Below are 12,543 nucleotides of genomic sequence, written 5' to 3'. Positions count from 1 at the left end.
GAGGAGAGAGAGAGAGAGAAGGAGAGAGAGAGAGAGAGAGAGGATGAAAAAAGAGAGGGGGAAGAGGGAGATGGAAAGGCTGAGGGAGTTGGAAGGGAAATCCAGAACAGTGAAAAACAAATGACAGAGAAATGTGTTGTATGATGAGGTGCGTGAGTGGGTGAAATATTTACCTAGAGGGAAACCAATACAATTATTAATCATTAAACCATCAGCATAGAAAAACATGACCAACACACTGTCTAGAGCCCTGCAGACACTCACAACAAAACACCGTACTGACTACAATCACTCGTCGCTTCCCAAGGTGAATCCAAGAACAAGTAACAATGGATAAATTGAACAGCGCTATCCCAGAGGGCAGTGCTCCCCCTCTGTCCATCTTTACCCAAATAGAGAATCACTAATCATACGTTTAAAGACTCTTTCATTCCCTTGTGGAACTTCATTATACTTCAGGATAGTGCCAGCACTGTGGCTGAATCCAATGTCACTCCAATCCCCATTTAGTGCCCTGCATTTGCCAAGTGCTCAGAGGGTTCTGGTGAAAAGTAGTGTGCTGTGGAGGGAATATGGTGCAGTTTAGGAAGCATCCTGTGTATGGAGCTAGTCTTTTACATCAGCATCTCTGAAACAAGTTTCTTCGTGTCAAGGTTGACTCAAAAAAACAGTGACAGTTGGTACGGACCTTACCAGGATAGATATGGATCAATTTCCACACAGGTGTGTAGTTGATCTAGAATGAAAAATCAGAATTCGCAGTGGGAGCCAAATTAAACTATATCAAACTGTTCAGGGATGGTATGAGCTTATAGTGTCACGTCAAAGCCATTTTCCCTGGGGGAAGAAGATAATCTAAATACAGTGTCTGGTAGAAAAATCCCATTTCCATCTTCACTGCTCATCCAGATCGTATGTTAAAGATTGCATGGCGGTGCGCTTTTCCCTAAGTTGGCAAAAATGAAAGGGGCGGCCATGTAGAAAAGACCGGAGGGAGGAGGAGGAGAGCAAGATGGAGGGGAAGAAGAGGAGATGAAGAAAAGGTTTCCAATGCATGAAGTTGAGGGATTATATTAGAGTGAACAGGAGAGAGAGAGAGAGAGAGAGAGAGAGAGAGAGAGGAGAGTAAAGTTAATATAATGGAAGACCCAGGTGAAAGCGACAACGTTGTAGCGGCAGGACAGAAGAGGATATCAGGATCATGGAACGTATCTACATGCACTAACACAGGCATTGCCCTCCCTCTCTCCCTCCCTCCCCCCTACTCCCTCCCTCTCCCTCTCCCTCCCTCCACTCCCTCTCCATCTTGTAGGTTATAAATAGCTCGATCTGAGCTCTTGCTAATTCCCTCATTCAGAGTCTAGTGGGAAAGCCAATGGATGCGGCCTTTGACGCTTGCGCTGACAGGGAAATACAGGAAGTGCTAGAGGGTTGCCAAGACGACCCTCCGCCCCTCCTCCTCTCTCCAGTTTCCTCAGTGCTTGCGTCTTCAATCTGAACGAGCCATCCTTGCTCTGTCACTCTCATTCTTTGCTGCTCTTCCCCTTGTATGTGGTTTAAGTCTCACAAGGGAAAGTTTAATTAGTTTTTTCTCTTGAGATATCATGACCTCTCTTTCCGCATGGATATATAGAAGTAATCAACACCATCTGTAGCCAAACCTACACTCCTCCACCATATTTCCATCCGCCCAGTTCCACAAGTTAGGGTGTGTTACCAGTCTGTGTTGATTTATACTGAATAAAAGTCCAAACAGCGTGTCGGCCTGGGTTTATAACTGGCTAATTGACCCAGACTGATGTGATTCCCACTCTCCCCCTGAGCCAAATGAAACCCTTGTTTGACTGTGTTCACAGTTCAAAATGGGGAGATCAGCAGTGAAGACTCAGCAAAGGGTGAAGGGAGGAGGGCTGGGGAGAGTTTGGGTTGTGTTTTGGGTGCAAATCAATCAATCAATCCACCTACCATCCCTCCATCCATCCAAACATCCCTCTGTCCAACATCCTACCATCCCTCCATTCATCCAAACATCCCTCTGTCCAACATCCTACCATCCCTCCATCCATCCAAACATCCCTCTGTCCAACATTCTACCATCCCTCCATCCATCCAAACATCCCTCTGTCCAACATCCTACCATCCCTACGTCCATCCAAACATCCCTCTGTCCAACATCCTTCCATCCCTCCATCCATCCAAACATCCCTCTGTCCAACATCCTACCAACCCTCCATCCATCCAAACATCCCTCTGTCCAACACCCTACCATCCCTCCATTCCCAACCACCGTCTATCCCGAACAACGTTATGTTCTCCGCAAGCATCACTGAAGGCGAATAGGACCAAAAAGGATGTGAAACAATGTTACTGTTCTCTATAAGCTTTATTTGAAAAATCTTATTAATCTAACCTGTATTAACACTGTGAAGATAATTAAAAGAAAAGAATACTGACATAAAAATACAATTATTTTATTCAAAAACGTCCATGCCACAATCATTGGCACTCCTAGAAAATCGTATCTACAAAATCTAACTGATGTATATTCCAATTACAATTTTAAAGAGTCTTTGGGAACTCTTATTTACTAATCCAAGACATCCTGTTTCATTGGGGTATAAATATGAGGTGACATAGGATCTGTAATCAACCTGTCTTGAAGTGGAATAAATGTGTATTTTTCCCCATGCAAAGTATCAAATGGCCACGGATCACAGTGTGGAGAAGGAGAATTGCAGAAATTGGTTACATCTTGGGGTCACAGAGTTTCCAAAACTATGATCAGATGCCACCTCCATGCCTATAAGTTATTTTTTCACATCCTTTTTGTCGGATTTAACGCTGGCAGCATGATCTTGCCAATAATACTGGAGGGCCCTGCATGTTGTATTCCCCAGATATCTCTATAGCACATCCCCCCCCCCCCTCACACACACACACACACACACACACACTCAATTTATCCTTCCTTTTTGTTTAGAATGTTTCGCCAGTTACATCAACCCCCTCACTTCAAAGGCAGCAGTGTGTGTCTGAGATCTCCCGTTAATTACTGGGCCTTCGAACATACCACACCAATGCCTTCCTTCTAAGTGTTCTCCATTTCCCCAAAGGGACGATGCTGATCCAGTCGTCTCCCTCCCGTTTCCTCTCTCCTACCCAGGGATATCAAAAACGGCTGCGAGAGGAAGAACAAGGGACGTGGCGGTGAATAAGAACGGGGAGAACGAGGAGAAGGGGAAGAAAAGAAGGGGAGGAATAATGGACGTTTGTTGTGGCATCAAAGGCGATTCACATCATACTGTATCTTTCACTGGCAGGCACACGCCGCGAGGGGCATTATTTATTTATTTAGATGCTGCTGTATTTGTTTGTTTATTTATTTAGTTGCTCGTTGGCTCCCGGTGCACGGCAGATCTGTACTACAGATGCCTCCTTGATGCCGTGTGCTCGTTCTGTTAGTATTGATTGAACGCCTTAACGACGTCACCTGTCAAAATGGCATCAGTCGTTTGTCCCGGGGAAAGGGGGGGACGGGCGGGCGCGGCGCGTCGGTCGGCATGTCCCCAATGATTGGTCTGTGGACAGGAGGCGGGGCCGGCCCAAGTGGCTACCAATCGCTGATACTGGACCGTATCCTGTTTCTGTCTCCCTATTGGTTGGGAAGCGACAGGATGATTCTTATCCCAGGCCTGTGTTTGACTTTATAAGGGTGTGTACCAAGCACCCCGCTCAAAACCTGGCGTTTGTTAGCGATGACACTGATCAATCGAGCCTCGTTGGCTAGGTGGGACGGCTTGAATGGAAGCATGGACCTCACGTTCCCGGTGATTTATGGCATGCCAGGCACAGCCACAGAAACGGACGCCTCAGAGCTCCTCCCGGCGCCTCCCCTTCTATAATGTTGCAGAGGGGGAGGGGGGGGGGGGGGGGGCAAGCGCCATGGGAGGCCAGGCTCCCCCAGGGTCTATAAGCCTGACGGTCCGTCCTGCACCTCAGAGGCTCAGAGCAGCCCTGTGATGACAGCAGGACAGCTCCAAGAAAACACTAGATGAAAGGATTAAAGCTGTAGGAGGGAGTGGTTGTCCGTGTGTGTGTGTGTGTGTGTGTGTGTGTTGGCGTGTTTCGATTTTTCTCATAACTGCATTACAAGACCCAAATTCTGACTTTAAAGAAGACACTACGTTGTGTGTTAGATTGGGGTACAAATGTCCCCGGATTAAACAGTATGGAGAAGATGGACAGAGAGGGCTACAGTTCAATTAAGACTGAATGAAATTCAACCAGCAGTCAACTGAACACAAGGTCCAATTTGACTAGAGCTTTTAACCCAACCCCTCCACATCTGGGGAAATACAATAACATGACCAACAATCTGATTTCCTTCCACCTGAAAGTCCCACCATGGAAACCAATCGTTGGTTAAAGAATTGGAGTGACGACCACAAACCCTACACAGGAAGCTCGTTGTGGTCGTGAATGGTGGTGACATGTCTGAGACGGAGGGAGGTCAGTGTGTTTTTGGAGCTTGCACTAGAACGGGGTGATCATGTGACCGTTGTTGCCCTTCATGAGGTAGCAGTAGGCCTGTTTGTGTGTTTTTACACTACAAGACTTGTTGCCAGATTTGCGTCAGTTGTCCAACATAACCAATGGGAGATGACGAGGACCCGTTTCCCAACAGATCTAAAGATGGTGACTCGCTTAGTGTGTATTAGGATGGAATGAATGGTGATGTAGAAAGCCTGCCTCTGTTTATACACCTTCCATGTCATGGGTGTAGCCAAAGTGAGCGATTCCCATTGCTAGTGTGATTAGAAAGAGTTGAATTTACATATTATGTAAATGTTCTTTCAAATAGATTGCTGTTACAATAATTGTTGCAGTCTAAATAGGATCTTAGTTAAAGAGGTACATGAACTGAAGTGTGAAGAAGACTGTTGTAGTAGGATGACGAAGACTTGAATTAGGTGGGACAGAGTGCTCCAGGAATAAAAGATATTGGAAGAGGGGTTTTCTTTTAAGAAAAAAACAGCTATTCTTTGGTTTGATCAATTGGCACGTGTTTGTGTCTAGATGAGTCAGCCTGGTCACTGTCCAGTGGGTGTGCACGTGTGCCAGAATATGTATATATGGGTGTGTGTGCATTTCTCCTGAGCTTATCGTTCACATTGGCAGCCAGCTCTCAGAGAAGACAGGGACTCTGGGCAGCTGATCAATGCCAGCTCATCAGTCTCTGTCTAGGGACAATAGGCTCACCGCAAACACACACACACACACACTCACACACACAGTCAAAGACATACAGAATACATATTAGATAGCCCATCCCTGGTCTTCTAGGCGGATAGGTTAGTGCTGAATACAGCACTAGTACAGCCCGTGTCATTGCAGAATGTCCATACATCACACATGAGGTTGAAGGTCAATATTGATGGAAGGACCATATTCCCTTGAGCACTTTTGAACAGAGACGCTGATTAAAAAGTAGTGCACTATTCTGGGAAAATAAAGCCATAACATTGGTTTAAAACAAGTGCACTACATTTGGAAAATAAAGCCATAACCTTGGTTGAAAAAAAGGGTACGACATTGGGAAAATAAAGCCATGACATTGGTTAAAACAAGTGCACTACATTTGGAAAATAAAGCCATAACATTGGTTAAAACAAGCGCACTACACATGGACAATGGAGCCTTAACTAGGGGTTAAAAAGTGATGCTATCCTGAGATGAGGTTTGCTCAGTCAATAAGAAGCCAAGTCTTGAGCTGTTTTTTTGTACAGTTTCGGAGTGAAGGGTGCCAGTGTCTGCGTGTCTGTGTGTGTAACGGCTGGGTTTAAAATCCCCCAGCAACTAAGCCTCAGCAGAGTCTGAAAAAGACAGAGAAAATGAGTCTGATGTGGAGATAGGAAGCTAGGAGAGGAGGTGATGAGGTCTGGAGGGGGAGGAGGTGCCGAAAACACAATGGCTCACAGCAGGAGGGTGTTGGAGGGAACAGCGATGCTGACACGGCTCCTCACAACGCTGTAGACGTGTGACGGAGATGGTGGCGTGGCCAGACAGATATCAGCCCCTCGGGCCTGACACCTCGGCATCATCGGGCAAGGCCCGCACTGGAAGGTCTTTCACCGTGGAAACCCCAGCGGAGCTGTGCTGTTAAAGTGCTATTCGGTGTTGTTTCAGAGCAGAGGGCACTCTGGTCTTGTGGCGTTTGTCAGAAAACACACACACACTCACGCTCGCGCACGAACACCCAAAAAACTATTTTAAAAGTGCAGATAGTACATGGTGTTAGCGAATGGTTGAGAGTAAGTATCTATAAAGCCATTGAAAAAAGATCTCTGGCAATGAAAAAGAAAATCGAGTTAAAAAACATCCAAACAGAATCCTGCGGGGTGATCGTTAAGCATAGAAAATTACCCACTACAACTTTAGGGCGATTTTCAAATGTTCATATCTTGCCCCTTTTATACTTAACCAGCAAGTTGATTGAAATGTAAGTTGCAAAGACTTTATGAGAAAAGTATGAAAAACGAGAAGATTCAATTCACCGGCAAAAAAACCCTTGGAAATGATTTGGATGAAGGAGAGCAGTTTCTAGGGAAGTTACAAATAAAATTTTTTTCTGGAGACAGTTAAGTTGAACGAACTGTAACCTCATCCATCTTCACTCTGTTTGCCTTTCCGCAAATAAGAATCTTTAGAGATTGACAAAATCAGTCAGAAAATGACCGAGCCAAGGAGGGTTGGACCTAGTTGAAAGAAATCCTAATCTTTCCCTCTTTGCCTACTTTCCTCATCCCAGACCTAATTCCATATCTAAACAGACGAGACGAGACCATCCTAACATAAAAAATAACATGATTTGGTATCAGCGGTTGTAGAAAGTAACTCACACCTGAGCTTCATCTCCTCACCTCAGACCAGCTGAACCGAAAAAAGATTCCGCTTTGATACAAAACAGTCTTGAAATGATTTGACAAGGAGAGGGAGGTTTCGGGGGGTGGGGGGTTAGGGGGGGGGGGTGTTAAATATATTCTTTGGCAAAAGGCTTTGGTGAAAATAGTTTTTTGGCAGCCCAACCGAGACAAAAAAAAAAGAAGGAAAGAATTGGGTGTGTTTGAGTGGCAGATCTGATTCAGTTAGAAGTACCTACTGTCTCCTAACACCTTTCATCTCACCTCACCCATGGCTGAGTGGTGCCCCCCGTGTGAGGGCGAAGGAGCACCCCTAACCGACACTCACCGTCCTCGGTGGGCACATAGATGTTGAGGTAGAGGCAGTCCTCGCTCTGGTTCTGGATGTACCCAGCCGCCACATCCAGGTTGTCCGTGAACCACACCGGCAGCATGATCTCCGGGAGCACGCCGTGGACGTTCTGCGGGCACACCGGGGCAAACGCCGTGGCGTTGCGGATCTCCTGCCACGAGCCCGGTGCCTCGGGCGGCTGGAAGCGGCGGTCCCCGATAGGCGCAGTAGCATAGGGTACGCCCAGGTACTGTTCCACGGGCCCCAGGATCTCGTTGTTCAGGTCCTTCTTGAGTCCTCGCAGCTTGCCGTAGTTGGTGGTCACCACGGGCTGCTTGCCGGCCGAGTCCATCTTCTGGCAGGAGGTCAGGGAGAGGCGGAGAGCCAGGCCCAGCAGCCACACCAGACAGGTGTCGGCCATGTAGCAGCGGGGGCGGAGACTAGAGTCCAGGCCCCGCCCACTATGCTTACACGAGGACAAATGGAAGAGCCGCATGTCCGTCTGTGTCCAGACGAGGACTCGCTGTTCATGAAGGGGAGGTCAGAAAACGAGGGAGCAGTGCCAAAAAGGGTTTAAGAAACAGGGGGAGGTGTGAAGCGAGGGCGAGCTTGCAGGCGGACGGGTGGAGTAGTGTACACGCAAGGGGGTGTGCCTCGCAAAACAAGGTGGGGGGCTGGAGGGGTGGGAGGTGAAAGGGAGAACGGGCGACCTTCAGAAGGGGTGATTGTGCTCAGTGTCGGTTTTCTACAGTTGCGGTCAAGAGCGGTTCCACGGACAGAACTCTGTTACGTTCCATCTTCCTGTGCAGTCCTCATCACGGTCAATGTCTGCAGTCAGAGTTTCTGGTCAACGGTTCCGGTCGCACGCCGACCCTGCAGGAGAGGGGGGGAAGGGGAGGGAAAAGAAGAGACAAAGGATTATTTTAAACTTGACTGAATGATGATGGCAGCAAATGTCAACTTGACGTCACACGACTGAACATAGACTGCCTTCATTCACATCTAAATTGCTGAACGCTTTGCCATGTGAGTTCCCAGCAACTGATCAGTGAACTGTGAATACAAATCAACACGAATATCGTTCACACCTCAACCATGTCACAGCTCTAGTATTCCCACGTAGGGATTTCGGCAGAGCCCCAGAGATAACTAATTAAAATATAGCCACAAACATATCAGCTCATCCCAGCCTGCTCTGATCACCGCTCATCCATCCTCAGTTCTTATTATAGGTTGTAATCGCCATGGAGACGCTAGCGATGCCCAAATAGATACAGGTATTCATTTCCTGTCGTTTGGGCTAGCTACGCCCGGTAGCATTGTGAGTGTTAGAGAGGATCTGACCCCCATGCGCACACGTGCCCTAAAATACACACACACAGACCCTTGCGCACACACGCAATCCTGGATTACACTGGCCATTCACTGCCCGTAGAGGTCAAAGGTCACCAGTGGCTGTCTATAAGCAGCTTAGAGAAGCTTCCGGATGCTTTGGATCCCAGCTGTGGATCACCCACATTTGTAAGTCCGGGCACAAACGGGAACGCCCAGATCGTCGCGTGGGCGCAGCCTGACTCGTCACACAACAAACCATCCACAGGCCAATGACAGAACAGCGGGGACAGACACCAGATGTAATGGGGGTGTGGGGAGGAAGTACATTATCGTAGTATTGCTTCTCTCTCTGCTCCTCATCATTCCTGGTCAATCAGCGGTAGCAGTACACACTGCAATCCTAGGCTGTGGACCAAATGCCAATACACTTTGTAGTGTTGGGCCCCGGTTACATGTTTCTGCACTATTTAGGGGGTAGGGTGTCATTTGGAACAAAGCCCTGGTCCCTCCAGTTTGTCCCCTGCGATATTGCTCTCCCATAATTGCTCCATTTAATGTCATCATTAACCGTATTATTGCATTGGCTGTCTGCGTTTGATTTTTGCCAATATAGCTATTAGAATTTTAAAGTGAGGGAGAGGAGACCGCGAGGTAAAACGCAGGCCAATCCGAATGCGTTCTGATTGGGCGACAAGGACTCAGACACCGATCGGCTGAAGCGAGTAAGGAGACTTGGTTATGGAAAGGGGGGGGGGGGGGGGTACTCTGTTTGGTTCAATTAAATATTTCTGTATTTTTGCTCCGTTTAAAAATAAATCTGGGGGAGAAAAGCGTTGTGGAAATGATGTGCTTGCAGAGAGCTAGCATGACTGTGTGGTGTGTAATTGTAATACAGTGCAAATGTTCACTGTGTACTGGCGATTAGATTTCTCCTTCTCGTTCCCACTTTATTGTACATTCAATCCTGTTACATTTCTGTCGCTTTTTATTGCTTCCTCATCTCTCTCTTTCTCCTTTCTGCATTCCCTTCCAAACCCCTTATTTTTATCCTGATACATGTTGCCCGATACATAAAGTGTGCACGCGTGCATTTTAGGAATTCACATGTTCCAGTTTCTATGAGTGTGTCTGCATTCTCATGCACATTGGCATTCACTGTGTGTGTTTGCTTGTCTTGGGGGTTGGGGGGGGTGCGTTGCTCTTCTCCATTCTCCTCCAGGAGTAGCTGTGCTGTTTCACTTCTCTAATTAAACCTCAGAGAGAAAGAGAGAGAGAGAGAGAGAGAGAGAGAGAGAGAGAGACCTGCCCTGCATAGACCCAAGGGAGATAAACATCGGCCAATAAAACACAAAGGCCACAACACCTTAAACTTCCCTTTTCAAAACACAGAAAAAACGGCCAAGCGAGGAAGCTACCAAGACAGACTGGCGGAGACAGAAATCGCCTCGAGTACTGTGACCCTGTTAAACTGATTTCAGATAAGGAAGCTAGCAGCAAAGAGAGGACAAATCCATTCAGTGTTTATAGGAAACTGATCCCAAGTCAGATTACAGATGCTAAAAATTGCCTTTAGGACAGTGACAGCAGCTCCGCTAAACTGAAGGTGACCTGCACCTAGGAGCTCAGCTGGACCTCCCTGGCCTCGTTGAATACAGGGTCTCAGCAGAGGTTGGACTGCCCGGGGACCTGCAGGTTTTGGAGTCCGACTCATTGAATAATTGGTTCAATTACCAAGCCCTAATTGCCAGTTAGTATAGATGAGGGGGGTTACCGAAGAGGGGCGGATAAAGTGGGAGAAATAAAGAGAGAATTATGGAGATAGAGGAGGAGAAAGAGAGGACGAGGAAGAAGGAGAGGGTATCCCTCTAACTACCTGAGAGACTGTGACACCGGATGGTGGCAGCTATCCAAATGACAGCTTCAGACCAAAGCACTGCCGGTCATACGCATCAGCAGCAATAGGATTATACTTACGTGAAAATAATATTGTTAAAACAGAAACCAAAAAAAAATCTGTTTGCGTGGGTGTGGGCGTATACTTTGATGAAGGCCTTCCGGAATATTCTAGAAGGAGCAAGGTTCTATAGGAAGACACATTTTAATGCCAACACCGTCGGGTGTTAAAGCGTCGACACCATTTTGAACGCTCGGCTGGCCTGACCACACGGTCTCAAGGGGCTTCTAGCATCTCAGGATCCGTCTGTCGTTTGACTGCTTACAGTCACGGCTCTATCTACCCGCAGAATCGGTCTGCCTGTAGGTTAACTGTTCATGGCTTGCCAATTTAATAGCCAGTAAGTCACTCTTTATATGCGCTGCATATGTTGACGGTAGCAAGCTAAGAGCACAGACGTAAGGCTGCGGTCACTCAATGCCTCCTCCAGTGCTAGCCATCTGGCCACTGTAGCTAGTAACATTACAAGGCAACAATAAAGATGTTGCCTTGTAACATCTTTATTGATGGACCACTTGGGCTGATCAGCACAACCCAGTGAACGTTGGATCTCTACGACAAGACGCTTTGTTCACCCGAACTCAGTGGAAAGCATGCCGGCGATACAGTATCCGAGACATCGTGCGGGTAAACAGGACTCAAATCCCAGACCCATCTGCGGAGTGGACGTTTATCATACTCTTAGCCGGCCCAGTCCGACGTCCTACCCAGTCGCTCCGATCAATGCTGAACCAGTTTACAACACCGTTCTGCCTGAACCCAAGGCACCTATGGTGTGCTGTGACTAGGAAATATCAGAGAAATGTAGACTCTTGTAGTGTAATTAGCCTTTATTCAAGACCCTGTTGTATGGCAGTGTTGCTGTAGCACACACATGAAGGTAAAGTAAAACCAAACTGGATTAATGAAAATACTTAAGATATCATTATGTCAGGTAGGCATTCTTACCTTGTAGTTAACATTTAATTTACAAGCTTTTTGGGAAAGCCTATTATATATCAGAGCAAAACTGTTTTCATATTGTTGATTACAATCTAAATCTGATTGCTGGCTATTCTTCTCAACAACTAGAGCCATTTGCGCACATGAAATTGAAAGATCAGTGAAATTGAAAATCAGATCTTAATAGCAGAATTTCAAACAATCCTTTTGTGAGGTGCAGCCGTCAAGAACTAGCTCCGCACGATAATGCAAAGCCGGACGATCCACTTACACTTAAATGGACAGTTTGGAAGACAGCTTCACTGTCATCTAGAAAGCTGTTGTCCATGGAATGAGAGTTGGGGATAAAACATTAACAGTCTGTTGCTGGAGCAAGACGGAAATGCAAACAAACAATAACAGCTTTGTCTAATCTGATCATAACCGAGACGGACACTTTAGACTTTAGGATTTCAATACGATACCCATTAGCTACAGACAAAATCAGCAGCTACTCTTCCTGAGGTCCGCGTAAAACACAGAACATGACATAATGCAGAACAATAAATTACTGGTACACTTAAGCAACTCATCATACGATCATACGGTGACTGCAGTTCATCACTGTTCCCACTAGCTGTGTAGGACCCCTGCGGGAATCGAGCCCACAACCTTGGCCTTGCGAGTGCCTTGCCCTACCAACCGAGCTCCGCGGGAACGGAAGTGTAAAAGGTACGTTGCGTGAAATTGTTTGAGACACATTAAGAACTTCCCTAACGCCCCCCTACTTTAGCAAACGTGGTAACGCTCCGTAAGCTCAATAAAATGGACCACGCATTGTGGGGCGCCCGCTACAGATTGATGGACTTCCAGGGTTAAAGAGTCTAACACTGACAGCCTTATTACATTACCCCGGAGCGGGAGACGAGAAATACCTTTTACAGCCACGCCACCGTCTTGCGAGTCACACTGACGTGCATCTGGGGTGATTTACCTCACCAAAACCGCAACGTATGGCATTTCATTCTCACGACGCACCGAAATTGAACCGTGGCCCAGAAAACACAATATGTACCATGAGT

The 12,543-nt window shown here is 47.0% G+C and overlaps 1 protein-coding gene across 7 annotated transcripts in view; it reads right to left on the bottom strand.

The window, feature by feature from the left end:
- nlgn2a (neuroligin 2a) overlaps window positions 1-12,543 on the bottom strand; it is a 169,912-nt gene that overhangs the window by 89,726 nt on the left and 67,643 nt on the right. For all 7 annotated transcript variants that reach the window (XM_029117609.2, XM_029117608.2, XM_029117611.2 and 4 more), the window contains exon 2: window positions 7,249-8,124. In XM_029117609.2, the coding sequence (XP_028973442.1) occupies window positions 7,249-7,747 (499 nt within the window). In that variant the 5' untranslated portion in view covers window positions 7,748-8,124. The remainder of the gene's footprint in view (window positions 1-7,248; window positions 8,125-12,543) is intronic.

This window comes from Esox lucius, chromosome 24 (assembly GCF_011004845.1).
Source record: "Esox lucius isolate fEsoLuc1 chromosome 24, fEsoLuc1.pri, whole genome shotgun sequence".
In the NCBI taxonomy this organism is placed as follows: Eukaryota; Metazoa; Chordata; class Actinopteri; order Esociformes; family Esocidae; genus Esox; species Esox lucius.
This window is presented reverse-complemented; position numbering and strand designations above follow the sequence as displayed.